The 21,255-nt window shown below is 34.6% G+C and overlaps 1 protein-coding gene across 1 annotated transcript in view; it reads right to left on the reverse strand.

Annotated features, from left to right (window-relative positions):
* Positions 1-21,255, reverse strand: part of LOC102962459 (integrin subunit beta 3 binding protein) — a 68,042-nt gene that overhangs the window by 21,068 nt on the left and 25,719 nt on the right. Inside the window, exons 5-7 of the mRNA XM_042993850.1 lie at positions 19,646-19,654; positions 15,409-15,544; positions 6,003-6,072 (exon numbers count right to left, since the gene is read on the reverse strand). Of these exons, the coding sequence (XP_042849784.1) occupies positions 6,003-6,072; positions 15,409-15,544; positions 19,646-19,654 (215 nt within the window). The remainder of the gene's footprint in view (positions 1-6,002; positions 6,073-15,408; positions 15,545-19,645; positions 19,655-21,255) is intronic.

Genomic DNA, 21,255 nt, shown 5'->3' on the forward strand with positions numbered 1-21,255 from the left:
AAGATGTTATCATGTCAGGAAAGGGGGAAAAGGGTACACATGATCTCTAGGTTTCACTTCTCACAGTAGCATGTCAATCTACAGGCTGAAAATAAGAAGTTTAATGGAAATAAACCCTACAAAAGGACGGTCACCATTATTGCATTTTCAGAGCAATGACAGTAGGCAGCAGCAAACTGCCAAGAGGAAGAAAAGCCAATGGCAGTGAATTATATAATATATTTTCCTTTCAGCATATAAAGGATATGGAAGTTCACATAAAATAGTAATGTGTAGGTGTTTGTTTATAAATGAGCTTTATTGACATGTCACTAATGGCTTGTTTTCTGTGGAAAAACATTTAAACCTAGAACATGGAACCATATTTTCCTATTGGAAGAGTTCTTATGTTTTAAACTTACTAAGTTGATTAACAGGGTGTCATCTGAGGACAAATACATAACTGAAAAACAAAAAGCATACACAAGTATACATGGTATGCCATCTTTGTATGAAATGAGAAATCAGAAAAAAGAAATGAAAGGACTTAATTTTATAAAAATAAACATAGCAAAGGTAAACCAGAAACTAATGAATTTGGTTACCTACAGGGAGTAGGTAGAAAGAATGGGGCAGGGAATGACACTTCTCTGAACATACTTTTTTGTAAAGTTTTGGCTTTTGGAACATATTAATGTTTTACAGAGTTAAAGAGTGAAATTAAATAAAAAAAGATGAGAATATTTAAATTGAGTACAAACAGAAACAGGAGAACCTAACCACTTGAAATGAATAACTAACTCTTCAAACAAACAACTAATCCAAGTAATGTGGAGAAAAAGGAACCTTTGTGTGCTCCTGGTGGGGATGCACACTGGTGCAGCCACTGTAGAAAACAGTGTTTTTGGAAGTTCTTCAAAAAGTTAAAAATAGAACTATCCTAGTATCTGGTAATCGCACCACTGGGTATTTACCCACCCCCCCCACCCCACCCCCCCCCGCATAAAAAAACACTAATTCAAAGGGATACATGTACTTTTATGTTTATTATAGCACTATTTACAATAGCCAAATTATGGAAGCAGCCCAAGTGTCCAGTGACTGATGAATGGATAAAGACGTACATACACATATACATACAGTGGAATATTACTCAGCCATAAAAAAGAATGAAATCTTGCCATTTGTAACAACATGGATGGGGCTAGAGAGTATAATGCTAAGTAAAATAAGTTAGTCTGAGAAAGACAGATACTGTATGATTTCACTCATATGTGGAATTTAAGAAACAAAACAAATGAGCAAAGGAAAAAAAGAGAAACCAAGAAACAAACTCTTATCTATAGAGAACAAATTGATGGTTATCAGAGGGGAGGTGGGTGGGGGGATGGGTGAAATAGGTGATAGGGATTAAGAGTACACTTATCATGATGAGCACTGAGTATTGTATAGAATTCTTGAATTGCTATATTGTACACCTGAAACTAATAAAACACTGTATGTTAACTATACTGGAATTAAAATTAAAAAAAACTTAAAGAACTAATCCAAGTAGTTTTGGAACAGTAATTTGACTATATACTGTCAACAGTATTATTAGTTGTCTTATTAAAGACAACAAAAGATTGCAAACAAATCTTGAGTGCTTTGCAGTTTTGTTTTTAGTAGTCCTATGAGTGCATGAATTCTGAAACTATTTTGTGTATGTGATAAGAATGAGCAAATGTGAAAATATATTGCTGCTGTTAGGAACCAAAGATCTAATGTTTGAGAAGAGGTGAGAATATGGAAAGAGGGAAGGCAAGGAAAAAACCTTTATCACTATGAACTCATGAATTTTAAAAAGGCCGACTAATAGAAGGAAGGATGGAGTTAGAAAATCACCACAGTATAATCACCTTAGTAAAAACTAAGTAAGGTAGACTATCTTCCCAGTGTGGGTGGGCATCATTCAATCTGTTGAGGGGCTAAATAGAACAAAAGTGGAGGAAGGGGGGATTGGTGCCCTGCTTGCCTGCCTGAATTGGGACACTGCTCTTTTCCTGCTCTTGAACTAGGATTTATACCATCAGCTCTCCTGATTATCAGGCCTTTGGACTTGAACTAGAATCACACTGCTGGCTTTCTTGGGTCTCAGGCTTGCAGATGGTAGATGGTGAGACTTAGCCTCTATAATTTTATGAGCCAATTCTTCCTAATCAATGTATCTCTATATATGCAAGTATTTATATATATACATATATATATATATATACACACACATATATATCTCATTATCAATACATTTTAATAAAGAATTATATCTATACCATTTTATTTTATTTTATTTTATTTTATATTATTTTAAATATTATATTTTATTAATACTGTATTATTATTATATTCTTACATATATATGTATCTGCTATTGGTTCTGTTTCTCTGGACAACCCTAACCCACACAATTGCCAAAACAAAATATAAAATGCTATGATCATTTAAAATTGATGTACAAAAGTGAAATGTTCAATTTAATTTAAGATTAAAAAAAACCCAAGTCTTTAGAATGGCTTTACAGGATAATAAAAGAAATTTAAACAAGTGGAATAAATGAAGAACCCATTACTAAAGCTGGTAAATGGCTTTACTGACTAGGATTGAATAATTTTATGAGTGGAAAAAACAATCAGCAAGCCATAATTTTTATCTAATGAAAAATATCTTGGCTTGTCCTTAAGTTCACTAATTTTAGTATCTAGTCATGGAGTACCATACATAAATAACAGCGATCTTTAGAAATTAAAAATATAGGCAAATTCCTAAGTGAACCATAACAAGGGTTCTTGTTCCTCCCTTGCTACTTGAAAGCCCACCGCTATGAGAGCTGTTGTTAAAAATCTGGATATAAGCAAATTGATGGGTTCAGAAAAATAAGGAAGGGAAGAAAGTATAAAAAGTTAGAGTAGCTTAAGAGGAGCTGATTGGGAGGAAAGCAAAGGTAAGTTTGGCTTCTTATGCGGTATTGCTGTTGTTTCAAAACATTTCCTCCTTCACTGCCTACTTTTACTCCTAAGTTTGTTACACTTTATATAATTATATCAGAAATTCATTTGGTTTCACAGGTATCTGCTTTCAAAATAAGATTATACATGATTCAAAAACTGTTACTTGCCACTTGCTCTCACTGTATGTCCTTTTGGACAATTTGAGATTTTTACATCTATATATCTTGCCAATTTAAAAAGACACTAAATAAGTTAAACAAAAAGAGAATGCTTGTCTCTCAATATCTAGTTGAGATTGATTTCACTGAGGAAATGGGAACTTTGCTTAGGGAAAGGAAGGAGTAGTAATTTACAACAAAAATATTTGTGGGACAGGGTACATGAAAAGATTTGGAGCTGGGGGAACATGGCTAGGAAAAGCAGCTAGTAAAAACAGACTAAAGGGGTACAATAACGTACGAGATGCCAAACAAAGAAAATTTCTTTGAGAAACTCTTCCCTTTGTCCTTGTTGTACTCTAAATGGCATTCAATTTTTGTATATTTTAACCTAGACTAATACTATAGTTCAGCTACATTATGAAAAAATAGACTTCTGGGGTTATAACCACAAATTACAACACCGTTTGTATGGAAAATGCATTCTGAATTCCACTCAAATGATTTAAAAAACATTTTGAAACATACCTTATAACCTTTTTCTAAGTTTGGAAAGGTACGCGAACTTACAGCATAAGACCATAAGCTCCCAAAGGGTAGAAACTTCATCTTCTTCATCTTTACCCATCCATCACATTGTGTGGCACACAGCCCATATAGCGGAAAGGGTAAATGAGCTGAACATATGAACTACTTTGAAAATTTAACCCCCTATTCTGCTTAATTCAATTTTTCCAGCCTCACTGGATAGATGTAAGTATTCTTCCCAGAACATATGTGGAAAGTAGATTTTTGTAGATAATATCTTCATTCAAGGCAACACTGGCTGGCCAATATGAAAACAGTTGGATGCTGGCATATAGGTCCCCTAGGTTCCTCCGGATCCCTTACTCTGCTGGCTTCATTCATTGTGTTCCTAGCTCTTGAGCCAGATCTTTGTTAGGCATTATGTTCCCAGACAATGTATTACTTTTCAACCTATGTAAAATCTGAAAAGGGCATTTTCCTCAGTTTTACCTTAAGCTAGTCTCTTATTCATGGGCTTGGAAACTGGGCTCAATGAGTATTAAAATTAAGATATCAGATACCATGATCACATGAACACTGTAAAATACACCACAAAGTATTTTCTTCTTTGAAAAGAATACTTAGGGATGCCTGGGTGGCTCAGTCAGTTAAGTGTCAGGTCATAATCTCATGGTTTGTGAGTTCCAATCCCACACCAGGCTCTCTGCTGTCAGTGCAGAGCCTGCTTCAGATCCTCTGTCTCCCTCTCTCTCTGCCCCTACCATGCTCGGGCACGCACTTTTGTGCATGCTATCAAAAATAAATAAACATTAAAAAAAGAAAAGAAGAATACTTCAACTCAGATATAAACTTTTTTAATTTCTGCAAATAAGTTATTTCTCTTACATTATTACTTTTACAAATATGACCCTTTTCTTTCAAGACGCATGTGTGTGTGGCACAAAAACAGACACTCAGATCAATGGAACAGAATAGAAAACCCAGAAATGGACCCACAAACGTATGGGCAACTAATATTTGACAAAGCAGGAAAGAATATCCAATGGAATAAAGACAGTCTCTTCAGCGAGTGGTGCTGGGAAAACTGGACAGCGACATGCAGAACAATGAACCTGGACCACTTTCTTATACCATACACAAAAGTAAACTCAAAATGAATGAAAGACCTAAATGTAAGACAAGGAAGCCATCAAAATCCTCGAGGAGAAAGCAGGCAAAAACCTCTTTGACCTTGGCTGCAGCAACTGCTTATGCAACATGTCTCCGGGGGCAAGAGAAACAAAAGCAAAATGAACTATTGCGACCTCATCAAAATAAAAAGCTTCTGCATAGCGAAAGAAACAATCAGCAAAACCAAAAGGCAACCGAAAGGGAGAAGATATTTGCAAATGACATATCAGAAAAAGGGTTAGTATCCAAAATCTATAAAGAACTTATCAAACTCAACACCCAAAAAACAAATCATCCAGTGAAGAAACGGGCAAAAGACATGAATAGACACTTCTCCAAAGAAGACATCCAGATGGCCAATTGACACATGAAAAAATGCTCAATATCACTCATCATCAGGGAAATACAAATCAAAACCACAATGAGATACCACCTTACACCTGTCAGAATGGCTAACACGAACAACTCAGGCAACAACAGATGTTGGTGAGGATGTGGAGAAAGAGGATCTCTTTTGCATTGTTGGGGGGAATGCAAGCTGGTGCAGCCACTCTGGAAAACAGTATGGAGGTTCCTCAAAAAATGAAAAATAGAACTACCCTATGACCCAGCAATTGCACTACTAGGCATTTATCCAAGGGATACAGGTGTGCTGTTTCGAAGGGACACATGCACCCCCATGTTTATAGCAGCACTATCAACAATAGCCGAAGTATGGAAAGAGTCCGGATGTCCATTGATGGAAGAATGGATAAGAAGATGTGGTATATATATACAATGGAATATTACTCGGCAATCAAAAAGAATAGAATCTTGCCATTTGCAACTACGTGGACAGAACTAGAGGGTATTATGCTAAGCCAAATTAGTCAGAGAAAGACAAATGTCATATGACTTCACTCATATGAGGAACTTAAGATACAAAACAGATGAACATGAGGGAAGGGAAACAAAAATAATATAAAAACAGGGAGGGGGACAAAACATAAGAGACTTTTAAATATAGAGAACAGAGGGTTACTGGAGGGGTTGTGGGAGGGGGGATGGGCTAAATGGGTAAGGGGCATTAAGGAATCTATTCCTGAAATCATTGTTGCACTATATATGATAACTAACTTGAGTGTAAATTAAAACAAATTAAAAAGACACATGTGTATAATTATTTTAAAAACAACAAACTTACTCATCATTGTCTTTTGTTGTAGATTCCTTCCTTTCATTTAAACTGAGGTGATTCATTTTTTTCCTCTTTCCTATATACATACAGTAAAAAGAAGAACATAAAGTTAAGGGAAAATTGTCAAGTTTTAAATAGAATTAGTTCGCCAAAGTTTAAATAGAAGCTAAAGGGGTAGACAAAAGGGAGTAGGAAAAGAAAAAGTATCCTGCAATTTGTTATGGGAAAAAAATCATTATTATGTAACTTTTCAATAGCTATTTTGTTTTTTTATTTTCAAATCTCCACCTCCCCCCCTTTTTAAATTTTAGAAAGAGTGCATGGGGGTGGGAGAGGTGGGGTGAAGGAGGGGCAGAGGGAGAGAGAGAGAGAGAGAGAGAGAAAGAATCTTAAGCAGGCTCTACACTCAGCACAGAGCCCCATGCGGGGCTCAATCTTATGACCCTTGAATCATGAACTGAGCTGAAATCAAGAGTTGGATGCTCAACCATCTTAAGCACTCAGGTGCCCCCCCCCCAATCTCTCAATTTTTTATTCATGAGGACATTATACAGGAAAAAGAATCTTTACTAGATGAAGGATACTTTCATCAGATAGTTTAATAAAAAACATTATTTTAAAGTTTCTAGTTTATATTATTTCACCCCTATTTTTTGCCTCAAAGTTAACAAGGGGTTGGTGCTATGCTTCTAGCTAGAAAATAGTGAGTTCCTAGTGATATCACAGTAAAATAAATTTGATATTAGGAATCAACGTACCTGATTTTAACTGCATATTGAAAAAATGCATATTGATTTAGTAAATTCTTAGAAAGATCTGTGTGCTGGGTTGAAATGTAAATTTGATTTTACAGTTCTGGTAGAATATGATGTTTGCACTTATTAGTGGTCAATTACTATTATCATAGATAATATTAGTCATAGATAATTGTTTTATAGGCTCCCCATTTAGTTATTTTTTCCTACTGTACTGCATAGTACAGTAATCCATATACTATAAACGTATTTGATGTATAATAATACAATAATTTAATTTAAATACAACAATAATACAAACAATATTTGAGAACATATTAGCAAAAAGATTCTTAACGTCTTACATATACTGGTCTTTAATAAATGTTTGTTGAATGAATAAGGAAGCAAATAAATGAATAATCCAAACTTTTCACTGAAAAACAGTCCAGAGAAATCACTTTTTAAAACGTATAACTGGTAAAAAATAAATAAATAAAATAAAATGTAGAACTGGTGACAACCTCTACGTATTTTTATGCAGTTCCATTTGTTCAACAACTGACACAAGAACTCTTACTCAACATTCTCATTATTTTCCTAAAAAAATTGTTTGATACAATCTACCATGAAAACCTAGCTCACATTCTCCAACAGAAATATAATGTGAGCCACTTATGTAATTCAAACTCTTCTACTAGTGAAATTCTTTAGAGGAAAAAAATAGTGAAATAAACTTTAATATTTCATTTAACCCAATATACACAACATACTATAATTTTAACACATAATAATATAAGATTATTAATGAGATCATTCATATTCTCTTTTTCACACCGTCTGATATCTGGTGTGTATTTTACACTTACAGCACATCTCGATTCTGATCTACCTTCTAAATGCTCTATACCTAAACATATTGGACAGTACAGCTCTATGTACTACTTCAGGAGGATCCAATACTTCCAGATGAAACCGAGTACACAGAAAACACAAAGGCAATTTCTTTACATTTTCAAATGTAATTTATTAACATATCAGAGTAGTCTGGAACGGACTTTCCAATGCTGGTTTACTCTTTTTTCTTCACTTAATTCTTATTCCATTACTCTTACTTGCTCCTATTACTAGAGGAAAAGCTCATTTTTACTTATACCAAATATACTTATACCAAAGTATACTTACTTTGGTAAGTAAGTTTACTTATACCAAATATACTTATACCAAAGTATATTTTCTATTCTCTGGTATTTATAATTTCACTAAGTTTGTTCAGAAACTGATGAACAATAATTTCCCTCATTATTACTTTGGATCTGCGGCTTCTTTCAAAAAAAATCATGTAACTAAGTTATCTCAAAATAGTCTTTAAAATCCCAAAAAGAAAATCTTGTGATTCAGAAGTTGTGTTAAAGTACTAGTTATCTCTCTTGTTTATTAACTTTTTATTATTTGACTTGTCTATATCCCTAAATTCCAAATAGTAAGAGTTTATTTAACAAAGAATTAACGGGAAAAACAGTAACAATATTTTATTTATGATTTTAGAGAACTTTGAGGAAAAAGCCTATTAAAATCCATCTCTTTTAAAAAAAAAATCAAGCTAAAAATGTATCTGTTTTGTAGAAAACTACAAATGAAATTCCAGGATACACATTGAACCTTTATCTCAGAGAATCTTTGCCTCAAGGTTAATACTAGTTTCCTGAATTTTGTACTATGCTGTCTGCATTCAATAAAGCTCCAAAATTAAGTTATTGTTCCTTTAACTTGTAATTAATTTTCACATTTTAGCACCATCAGTCAATAAAGTTAGGTGAGAAATAGTAAAAGAATGCTTTATTTGAATTTTCACCAGGTGGTCAATGCCTGTTGAAACATTTTTATTATTGTAAGGGGATTAGATATCTTATCCTATAAAATGCAATCAATAGCATTAATCTCCATCTTCTCATGGAAGGACTTACGCTTCTGATATACTTTCCAACTGTTAAATAGGAGGAGTTTTAATATCTCTAAGAATAACACTTGGACCAGTTACCAGAGACTGTTTAGACTCTAATATATCATTAAGAGTATTTCAGGGGTGCCTGGGTGGCTCAGTTGGTTGAGCGTTTGACTTTGGCTCAGGTCACGATCTCATGGTTCGTGAGTTCGAGTCCTGCTTTGGGCTCTGTGCTGACAGCTCAGAGCCTGGAGCCTGCTTCAGATTCTGTGTCTCCCTCTCTCTCTGCCCCTCCCCCACTAATGCTCTGTCTGTCTCTCTCTCAAAAATAAACACTAAAAAAATTTTAAAAAAAGAGAGTATTCCAGTTATTTAATGATTACTTCCTTGATTTCGTTTCATTCTATTAACAATGAACATATGTTAAAGAGCCACAGATTATAAATGGTCTTTTTCTTGCTAGGTTATACATAACAAACAGTTGTGTATGTGGCTCCCTTTAAAGGAGTTTCACAATACACTGATGAAAAATGTACCATCACTGAATCTGGACTATATTCAAAATTGTATTTAGACTTTCTGGTAAGGCTCAAGGAGCCCTTTCTCTAACCAGCGAAGATAACTTTCAACAGACCACAATGTTTAGAAATACAATCAATGACCTTAATGATAATGGCTAACACTTACACAGTATTTTTAGCACCAGGAGCTGATTTAAATGTTACGTATATAAACTATTCTGCAAAACTGAATTGGTCATTCTTATTCCCATTTTACAGATGAGGAAACAGAGGCACAGAATGACTACATAACTTATCCAAGGCCCTAAAGCTAGTAAGTGGCAGAGTTAGGATCTAAACCCAGTCATCTGGCTACAAAGATTGTTCTCTTAACCAGGATGCTACACTTATTTAAACAGGTTTAGGTTGGTATTATGCTGTTTCCAGATATGTACACTTTATAGTTGACATACATCTTAGGCATCATTTGGTCCCAAACCAAAAGTTATGAGTTGAGGAAAACCTTGACCCAGACAGGTTCAAGTGATTTGTCTAAGGTATTACACACTAGTTAGTAATTTTTTTCTAAAAGAGTTATTGCCAGATCAAGTTAGAGCCTGTAGGCTAAGAGGAAAATGAAATCATGTTATTCTTTTAGTTAACCGCATTATTATTATTAAACAAGAGTGGAGAGTGAGGAACCTCTTTAGAGGATCAATTTATGAAAAATAACAATGCTAATGGTTCCTTTTTTAAAATTCAAAATACTTTTATTGAGTCACATGTATGGAAATATATTGTTAAAATATTTCCTATATTATTGAAAAGAAAGGTATCAATGAGAAAATCAATTGCTTTTTAGCTATTAAAACATTAATATTTGAGAAGCAGAATGGTAAGTTTTTAAAGCTTTCACCCAAATTAGACTCACATTAAGAAGCATTTGGCTCATATATCTCAAACTGCTCATCAGATATTTAAACTGATAATTTATCAGCTCCTTTGAAATACATATTGTCTGTCCCTTCTCCCACTTAAAAAGAAATCAGTCTTGCCAGAGATCTACCGTTTGATTAGTCTTTTCAAAGAACCCGCTTTTGATTTTGTTGCTTTTCTTTATTATTATCTTATTTTCTATTTAATAGTTTCTATCTTTTACTATTTCCTTTCTTATATTTTGGGAGGTTCTATTTTTTTCCATCTTTTGGAGTTGAATGCTTGCCTCATGGGTTTTCAATCATTCTTCCTTCTTTTTTTTTAAATTTTTAAAAAATGTTTATTTATTTTTGAGAGTCAGATAGAGACAGAGAATGAGCAGGAAAGAGGCAGAGAGAGAGGGAGACACAGAATCTGAAGCAGGCTACAGGCTTTGAGCTGTCAGCACAGAGTCTGATGTGGGGCTTGAACTCACAAACTGTGAGATCATGACCTGAGCCGAAGTCAGTTGTTTAACTGACTAAGCCACCCAGGCGCCCCAATCATTCTTCCTTTCTAAATATATGCATTTAGAAGTATAAAATTTCCACTAAGAACTGTTTTAGTATAATGCAGTATTCAGGTGTAAATTTTTCCTGTAAGTTTTCTGTTTTCATTATCATTCCATTTTAAATATTTTATACCTTCCTTTATGATTTTTCTGAACAATGAATTATTTAGAAGTTTCCAGGTTTCCAAACACGTGGGCTAAAAATTTTTAGAGGGCTGCCTTTTTATTATTGATTCCTAATTGCATGAAATTTTCGTCAGAAAATTTGATAGCAATTTTTAGTATGTTGAGACTTATTTGTGACTCCAAACTGGCTATATATTTTTTTGGGGGGGGGGGGAGGGGGAGGTAGGGGCAGAGAGAGAGAATCATATGCAGGCTCTGTGCTCAGTGTGGGGCTCAACTTGGGGCTCGATTTCACGACCCTGAGATCATGACCCAAGCCAAAATCAAAAGTTGGACACCCAACTGAATAAGCCACCTAGGTGCTCTCAAACTGGCTATATTTTTGTTAAAGTTCTGTCATGCTTTATCATGTGTGAGGTGTGTGTGTTTGACCACAGTTTGTTAGATCATGCTTGCTAGCTGTGTTCAAATTGTTTACATCTGTCCTAAGTTTTTTATCTATTTCATCAGTTTCTTAAACTATTTTTTAAGTTTATTTATTTATTTTGGGAGAGAGAGAGAGAGAGAGAGAAAGACAGAGAGTGAGAGGGAGAATGGGGGGGGGCAGAGAGAGAGGGAGAGACAGAATCCCAAGCAGGCTCCACACTCTCAGTGTGGAGCCCATGTGGGGCTCGAATCCAGGAATCATGAGATCATGACCTGAGCTGAAAACAAGAGCCAGACACTTAATTAACTGAGCCACCCAGGTGCCCCTGAAAGAGGTAGTTTAAAATCTACTATGATTTGGGATTTGTGGGTCTCTCCTTATAATCCTGTCCCATTTTGTTATGTTTTGTTGGAGTTTTTGTTTTAGATGTACATAGTTTCAGGATTCTTTTTCTGATAGTGACTCTTCCCTTCTCCCACTATGTAAAGAGTTCTATTATCTTCAATAAAGCTTTTTTGCCTTAAAATCTATTTTGGTCTATATTAATATTCTTATGCCAACTATAACTTTTTTTCAAGCCAATATTTGCTTTGTTTTCTTAAACATCCTATATCTTTTCTTAAAACATAAATAAAGATATTAATAAAAACAGTTAAAATACGTGTTGAAAACTTAAATACATGTCAGGCACTGTTCTAAGTGCTTTTTGTATATGAATTTATTTAATTCTCACAACAATCCTAGGATAGATATTATTACTTTCCCCATTTTACATGCAAGTAAACAAAAACTCAATTATAAAGTCAATTAACAGATATTCTATCTGCTCCCTAAAAATTACAAGAATCTTAAAGCACTTTAGCTTCTTCCTGCTCCCTCATCAATATTCCATGCTATCACAGTCTATTATTTGCTTTTAACTCCATCTCTCAAATTGTCTTTTGCTTTATGGTCAGTGGAGTTTGTAGTCACATTTTTATAATTAGATTTATAATTAGATTTACCACCAAGTTTGCTAATTTATTTTTTCACCATTGCTCTTTGCAGTCCATTCCTTTACTGGAGGCTCAGTTTGCTTATGTAAGTACACGTTTTAGTAGTCCTTTCAGGGAGTACGTGTGAATGGTAAATTCTTTCTGACTTTGTCTGAAAAAAATCTTTATTTCATCCTCAGTTCCTGAATAAAAAAAATCAGCTGTGATTTTTAGTTGGTATCATTCTACTTCCTGTTAGAATCTATTGCTATAGATGAAAAGTCTACTATCAGTCTGTCATTCCCTTGTAGGTTAGATGTCTTTTCTTTGGTGGCCTTTAAAAGTTTCTCTTTGTCTTTGATGTTCTGTAGTTTTACCATGATATGACTAGGTAAGGGTTTGTTTTAATTCATCCTGCTCAAACTAAGCATGCTATTCTAACCTGGAAATTCTCATCTTTCCTTAATTGTGAAATTGAAATTATAAAAAAAACCCTGATGGTCCTTTTATCTTAGAATACTGCCTCAGCCCCATTCTCCCTATTTCCTCCTTGTGGAACTCCTATTTGACATATGTTGGAGCTTCTTATTTTATTCATCATTTCTTTTTATCGTTTTATCATATTCTCCATCTCTTTATCTCTCTGTGCTATTACACTGCTACAGTCTGGCTGATTTCTACAGATCTACTGTCTAATTCACAAGGACTTTCTTTGACCATGCAAATTTGTTGTTTATCCTTCCACTCAATTATTAAATACTAAGTCTGATGCATCCTTCCTCTTCACCGAAAACATAATAGTTTGGAGAAATTTGCTAAGGAGTAGGGGAGGGCAGCAATATAATGATACAGACACATAAACATATATAACAGTGAGAAACATATACAATGATAAGTAAATAAATATACATATCTCAAAAGTATAAACTGGAATTACTCACCCTATTTTTGGCCCACATGTAGAATCTATGCAGAGGGAAGACTTAGAAACAGATCTTTCTTTCTTTTAGAAGTACAAATAGATTTAAATTTAGTATTAAGTCATCTGTTCACATAGTACATAGTTCAAATGTATATAGAAAGTACTTAGAAATACCCAGAGGAAGGGGTGCTTGGGTGGCTCAGTTGGTTAGGCATCTGACTTGATCTTGGCTCAGACCATGCATGATCTCACAGTTTGTGAGTTTGAGCCCCACATTGGGCTCTACGCTGACAGCACAGAGCCTGCTCGGGATTCTGTGTCTCTTTGTTTCTGCCCCTTTCCTGCTTGCACTCTCTCTCTTTCTCTCAAAGTAAATAAACTTAAAAACAAAAAAAGAAAAGAAAAGAAATACGTAAAAGAAGAGTATTTTAGGAGGAAGAGTATTTCAGGTTGAGAGACATGCAAGTGCAATGACCTTGTGGCAGGAAGCAGTTTGACATGACTGATTAATAGCAAGATAGTAAGAGTGGTTAAGGTAGTGTAAACATGGGAAGGGTAGTAGAAAATGAGATAGACGAGGTGGTCAGGTATTAGATGATATATGGCCTTAAAAGTCATGATAAGGTTTTGAATTATATCCTAAGTGTGATGGGAAGTGAATTGCACCTAAAACGCCCTTGAAAATGCTATTTAAATAAAAGAGCTTATTTAAGTTGCACCTTATGTTTTGTATAATATTTAAAAACTGAGAATTGTTAATAGAAGTTATGGGATCATTTGGAACTTAAATTACTTCATAAGAGTCAGACTTTCTTATTTCTAAAATGTGTATAAGATGACATATCAGGATGAGCAATGTAATGATTACAAATGACATAATGTGATATAAGATCCTAGAGAATTCTATTTTTAGACTTTTGTATGTGAGATATATATATCAAAGAATATATAAGACATATATGTACAGTTTAATGAACCAGTATAACCACCATGTAAGTTAAGAAATAGAATATTACCAGCACCCCAGGAACCCTTGCTGTATGACTTTTTAAAAAAGAGCTTACTTAGTACTATAATCTGTGATAATTATCCACTTAAATGTCAACTGGGATCACGTGACCAGTCTTTTTATAGGCAAAAGGAATGTTCCCTTAAGTCCATATTTAATTTCAATATGGAAATCGAGCAGGTATCCACTTAAAATCTATTCACATTTCAGTATGGTGATGTGCCATCTTTAAGGCACTAATTTTTAATTTTAAACAAAAGATATATCAAGTGTATTAAAAACAGATAGAGCTTGAAGAAAATGTATACATCTTCATACATTTTTGTGAAAGCAAACCTAATAGTAATAGCTTTAAGATAAAAAGCATTTGATTAAAGTAAAATAAAAGTCATTCAAAAGTTTAAGATCTTATTATAGGTTTCATTACAACAAATTGGGTAAAATGAGATTTCTTTGTTTCTGTGTGGCTTCTAGTATATTCTTAGCACTCAATAAATGTTAAACAATAAAATATGAATTAGGCTAATCACAGCACATCTAAAATATATTTTATTAAATTTGAGCCTACTTAGAATTTTATATTACAGAAACTTGACATGTTACTAATTCATGACTTTTTGTAATATTAAAAATTAAACCTATGAAATCTAGATTCATATATCTTTAAAAAATATTTTAGCAATAAACTACCAGAGAACAAGAAATATGCATGGCCAAAATTAACAATATTTCAAAATAAACAATTTCATAGTAAAATTAGGCTATCCTCTAGTGGAAAACTACAATTTTTTTGCAAATCCATTTAAAATAGCAAAGGAAAAGAAGGGAATGAAATATAATAAATAAAAGCAAGCTATATAAAGATAAACGAAATGTGAATAAAACTAAACGGACAACATGAATAAAAATAACATTTAGAGGTATCTCTCTTAAACTGTAGTGCAGCAGTACCTGAATTATATGCCCTTTAATTTATGCACATGATGGATAGCTTGTTAAGGGGTGTATCTGTAACCACTGTAATTGATAGTAGCTGAAGGCAGTCAGACCATAATTTCTGTTTAATGGATGGGACAGTAAGGGAACAAAGTCTGCAGTAGCATTTTAAAATAAGTGCCTAGAAAGTTTACATTTATGTCCAAAGTAGTACCTATATTCTAGCCTTCTTTATGTTGAATTCTTTAAGAAAAATCAGCTGCAGCAAGATCCATATATTATTAAATAAAAATTCTGATTTAGCCAATAAGTAGAAAAATATTACAATAAATGGAAAAGAATGTTCAACTAACCATTTGATGGTTCACTTTTGTGGTCTTGTTCTTTAGAGCTTGCAGGAGAAGCAAATGGGCTCATTTGACAAGTTCCAGTTGTTGGAGAGTAAGTTGTAATACTGTTCTTCCTTGTGATTTTTGAAGAATCAAATGACTGAAAATAAATATTAATTTGAGACAAAAATACATTTAGTTGAGAATGTCTTTTAAACTTGCAAAATTCAAACCAGTATGATTTTCCTTGATCTTTCTTTTCAGATTTTAAATATACTCCATTACCACCTCCAAAGTGAACACTATTTTTTCAAGTTTTGTAGCTATTTCAGGTCTCCACACTAATTAGGGCATCTCAACTTGATATTTATGAAATTTTAATATTAAAAATTTACTACCATCTGAGATGGTATTTCCAAACAGTTTAGAGATGACTGACTCTCCCAATTATATCCTGACTTTTGCTGTCTGCTGGACCTGAAGTATAATTATGGGGCTAGGCCAGGGAAACTGTCATAAGTTTCTCTTAGGAAAATCCACAAGGAAGTCCTAGGAAGGATAAGTGCTGTTTTAAACCTTCACAAATTTGCTCTGACACAGTGACTTGTCTTAAGGATAACCAAAATAATGTTCAAACAATTGAGTATGGCATTTAAGGGCCTTGAGAATTTGGTCTATCCTATGCAAATCCTCTCTGCAGCTTTCTCCTCTGTGTTCCCATACACCTTGCACATAGCTCTTACTGGCGATAGTAAATTTTATTTATTTTATTTTTGAGAGAGAGAGCACCCATGTGAGTAGGGGGGATGCAGAGAAGGGACAGAGAAGAGGGGGAGAGAATCTTAAGTACGATGGAACTGGAGCCTGAAGCAGGGCTCAATCTCATGATCAAGAGTTGAGTGCTTGGGGGTGCCTGGGTGGCTCAGTTGGTTAAGCATACAACTCTTGATTTTGGCTCAGCTCATGATTTCATGGTTCCTGAGGTCAAGTCCCGCATTGGGCTTTGTGCTGACAGCAGAGCCTGCTTGGTATTCTCTCTCTCCCTCTCTCTCTGTCCCTCACGTTCTCCAAATAAACTTAAAAAAAAAAAAATAGCCAGCCTAAAATAATCCTTATATTAAAAACAAAGGGGTTGGGTGTTTAACTTGTTGAGGCCAGTCATACACAGAGTGTTGGGATACTGAGGCTTTTCTTTCCAGGAAGCAGATTTATTTGTGCCAACACAGGCTCAGCAGGCTAAGACCCCCAAAAGGCTGAGCCCTGAGTGCAGCGGTGTGTGTGTATGTGTGTGTGTGTGTGTGTGTGTGTTGCCTTTTGTACAATTTTTGCTCCTTTGTCTTCCATATATGATAACACACAGGCCGATTGGGCGGTCCATGTTAGAGTCAAGAGGAATGTTGCGCATGAGCACAGAGCCAGGCTGTCTTCCCTTGTCTTGAGGTTTTTACCACATTCCTTAGGGAGGGGCTCTACCACAAACTGACTAAGCCACTCAGGTACCCCTGGAGACAGTAAATTTTAATAATTGTTTACATTTCTGTCTGCCCCATTAGAATTTGAGTTCCTGAAAATAAATGTCATTTCTTCATCTTTGTACCCTAGAACTCAAAAATGTGTGGATGAATGAATGATGTAAAAGGAACAGTCCAGTAACCTTGGTTAAGCCACTCTACTTTGAATACATTCATTTGTTCATTTGTTCTCATCTCATGTGAAATGACCCCTGTAGTCTCAGTCACTTAGACTATGCACATTTGGGCCTCAGCTCATTCTGTGATCTAGCTGGAATGCCCTCTTTCTTATCTTCCCCAAGATCTAGTCTTTCTTTTGTTTAGGTCCTCATTTATGATCCACTTCCTCCCGACACCCATTATCACACTATTAACTGCTTGTTCTTCTGAATTCCCTTTAAACTGTTTTCTGTAATGCTTACTCATCACCCAGCACTTAATAACTAATGTGTACAAAGAAAGAGAACAAATTGTTCTCTGAACAAACAGCAGAGAAGAGGTCTTAGCAGTAGCAAAGGTGTTACCAAAAACTGAGAGGAAAGGAAAAATCAAGGTGGGCTGCAGTAATCTTACAGGATTCTTGTAAGGAGGAAAGGTGAAGTTTAGATAAGTGAAAATAAAGGTACGAAAAACCTGAAATCTGGAGGTGATACAGATGGCATAGGCTGGATTGGGGGCATAACAAAGTCTGAAAGCTTATGATGTTGCCAACATTATAGAATTAAACTTTTGTTTGGTAGCTGACCTGAAATAGTTACATAATTCTTCATTGTCAACTGTTCTTTATTTCTAAGACACTATGGCAGAAATAGTGGCTGTATCACCTTTTTCAATAATCTTGGTATTAGTTCCAGTGTCTATAGCATCAGTTTTTGTTTTGTTTTTTTACAGTTAAGGTTTTATATGATAAATACTTTTTTTGTATTGGGGGAACAAAAGGCATTCCATTCTTTATTTTATGTATCCATAGTAGCCACAAATATAACTAATACCTTTTTTAAAAATCAAACTATAATATCAAGTTATGACTCTAAAGCAATCTTTTTTGTAAGATGAAAAGGTTTTAAGTCTCTTTATCAGGTGGTTATTATTACCACTCCACCTTGAGTTTTCACCTGTTTATATGTATTCAGTCATAAACTATGACATTTATCCAATTCTACCCTACCTTTCCAAGAATTTATTGCCCAGAACTATTTCACTGTGTATGTACAAGAAATGAAAGTCACTACCCTAATGTACATTTATGTCTATCTGTTTTCCTATTTTACCAAAAATTATTTTTTCCAATTGCCAAATATCTAAACATTACAACTATAGATCATACATTTCTCCTTGAAAACCATTTTCTAGCTTTCATAAAATAAGTCTTTGTGTGCATACGTGTGTGTGTGTGTGTGTGTGTGTGTGTGTGTGTGTGTGTGTGTATTTTTTCCCCTCACCTTAAAATACTGAGGCTTCTCTTCTGCTTTCTTTTTTTTTTTTTTGGCCATCTATGTTGGTTAAAAGGAAAAATGTCTGTCTACAATTACTATACAAAGAGGGAAAAATGAAAATCTACTGTCCCCTACTATCCCACTAAATATTCTTCAATAAATAACACATTTTTATATAACTGACTATGGATACACATAAGGGCATAATCTTACCTCTCTAAGATTTTTTTTCCTCTTAAAGTTTTACCAAGGTCCTCTAACTTTAAAACCCTGAAGATGCTTAAAAGTGATCCTAGAGCCCACCTAACCCACACCAAGAACAGTTAAGAAGGTTGGGATTTCAGGGAAGACTGAGCTTCTAAACGAGAAGTTCAGCATTCTTTCCACTCAGCAATAAGGAGGGCTAGCTACCAGATACTGTAGAAAACAAAGAAAGAAAAAGTGAGAAGCCTAGATTTAGCTAGAGAAGGGAAAGAATTCAGGATGTGAATAAAATTAAGGAAAGAGAAATCAATAAGTCACAATTCTATAATAATTTATAACTGCTTGTAATATTTAGTGAGTCCTTAGAGATATTTCACACCACTATTAAGAAAAAAATTCTATGATCAGCCCAAATACCACTGTACTCTTTGTAAAGAGGTCAAACCTTGTATGTTAGCAAAACTAAAATTTGGGCATTGATTTTTCTGTCCAAAAAAAAAAAAAAAAAACAATGAATGTTCACTTCATAATTTCAAATATATGACATTCTCCTTCAATATCTTTCACAAATTGTAACTTGCTTTGTCACTTTGTTTAAAGCATAGTCTACCAAAAAGGTGCCTGTATTTCATTGATTTTTACCTATTATAAACCATCTGGAAAGTACTAACTAAGGGTTCTTTTAGGATGAAATATGATGGAAAGGATCTGCTATTATTATTATGAACTACTAGCCTATGCTATCGGTGAAATATTTAAAACCCAGGTACTGTAGGTATGTGGGCAACCAGAAACAAAAGAAAAATTAGGGCAACTAAAGGGAGGTAATTCTTTATAACCTTACACTGGTTAATTAGGTCATAGGAATGTCACACCTAAGACATTATTATGCATTACTAGTACTATTATGGAATTTATATTAAAACACTCTAAATACTAGCTCTCTCAGGGACTTTTCACAATTTGGGCCTAGGGTTCCTAGAACAGTCACAGAGATCAACTAACTTCTTATCAGCTGCCACAATTATCATCCTTAATGGTTCTAATAATGTTGGGGTTTTGTTGTTATTTGTAATAGTAGTTATGAAAACCAAAGCATTTGGCACTAACCTCCATGATCTTCCAGGGACAGCAGGGAAAGAATATAACCAATATATTAGATCTGTGGTGATGGAAACATTCTATTTCTTGATTGGATGTCTGACACACAGGGGTATACATTTGTCAAAACTCACTGGATTGTCCACTCAACATCTGTGGATTTCATAATAGTTAAATTTTATTTTGATAAAAAAAAATTTAATAGGAGGGGCGCCTGGGTAGCTCAGTCGGTTAAGCATCTGACTCTCGGTTTTGGCTCAGGTTTGGCTTCGTGGTTGGCTTTGTAGGTTCGAGCCCCATATTGGACTCTGTGCTGGCAGTGCAGAGACTGCTTGGGATTCTCTCTTTCTGCCCCTCCCCCACTCACACTGTCTCTCTCAAAATAAACTCAAAAATATTTTAATAGGAAAAATAAAACATTGGCTTCAAAAGGTGATACACTGGAGTTTCTATTTGTGTTCATTATTGTTCCACAATTTAAAAATGTTAAAATATTAATTAAAAAAAATTTTTTTAACGTTGATTTATTATTGAAAGAGAGAGTCAGAGCGTGAACAGGGGAGGGGCAGAGGGAGAGGGAGACACAGAATCCAAAGCAGGGTCTAGGCTCCGAGCTGTCAGCACAGAGCCCGATGCGGGGCTCAAACTCACACACTGCGAGATCATGACCTGAGTTGAAGCTGGACGCTTAACCAACTGAGCCACCCAGGTGCCCCTAAAATATTAATTTTAATATTAAAGATAACACTGTTCTGTTATTCTCTTGCACTATAATCCTCAAGAAGATTTTAATGAAATGTTTTCAAGGCTGTTTCCCATCATTCCTTCATAAATCCTCATATTCTTCAGAATATAAAGTGAATTTCACCTCAAATATATTTTTGTCTGTTTATTGAAGTATGATTTACATACATTAAAATGCACAGAGTTTAAGTTTTCAGCTTAATGAGTTCTGATAATTGTATACTCCGATGCAAGTATCATCCAAGATAGACAACATTTCACCATCTCAGATTTCCTTGTACACCTGTCCACTCAATTTCCACTCCCTAGCCCAGAACCACTTTCTCATTCCTATAATCCAGATACTTCTACCTATTCTTGAACTTCATATAAATTAAGTATGTAACTTTTGTCTTTGGTTTCTTTTGTTCAACATGTTTTTAAGATCATATACATTGTTGTATGGGGTTATAGTGTGTTCCTTTTGATTGCTGAATAGTACTCCTTTGTATACCTATCTGTTCTTTCCTTGATATCTTCCTCTCATTACTGAACAGCAGAAGACTGTGCTCCCGTGGGCTTTGGTGACCCCCATTACCAGGGTGTGTTTATTCGATGGTTGATTTTGCTGTACTGGGTACTTCCTTTCCTTTCCACTATACTTTTGCTATATGCTGATCCTTTACCATTCCTCTTTCCCCCAAACAAACACAATGAACAAATAAAGACTTATTGGTGCTCAAAAAAAAAAAAACAATACTAAAGAACACACAACAATTATTGCCCCCCCCCCCACACACACTTGTCTAACAAGAGAGTTCCAAATATAAGAAGCAACAACCGGCAGAATTGAAAGGAAAAATAGAAAATCCAACTATAGTACCACTTTCAATAAC

Source organism: Panthera tigris, chromosome C1 (genome assembly GCF_018350195.1).
Source record: "Panthera tigris isolate Pti1 chromosome C1, P.tigris_Pti1_mat1.1, whole genome shotgun sequence".
Taxonomy (NCBI): Eukaryota; Metazoa; Chordata; class Mammalia; order Carnivora; family Felidae; genus Panthera; species Panthera tigris.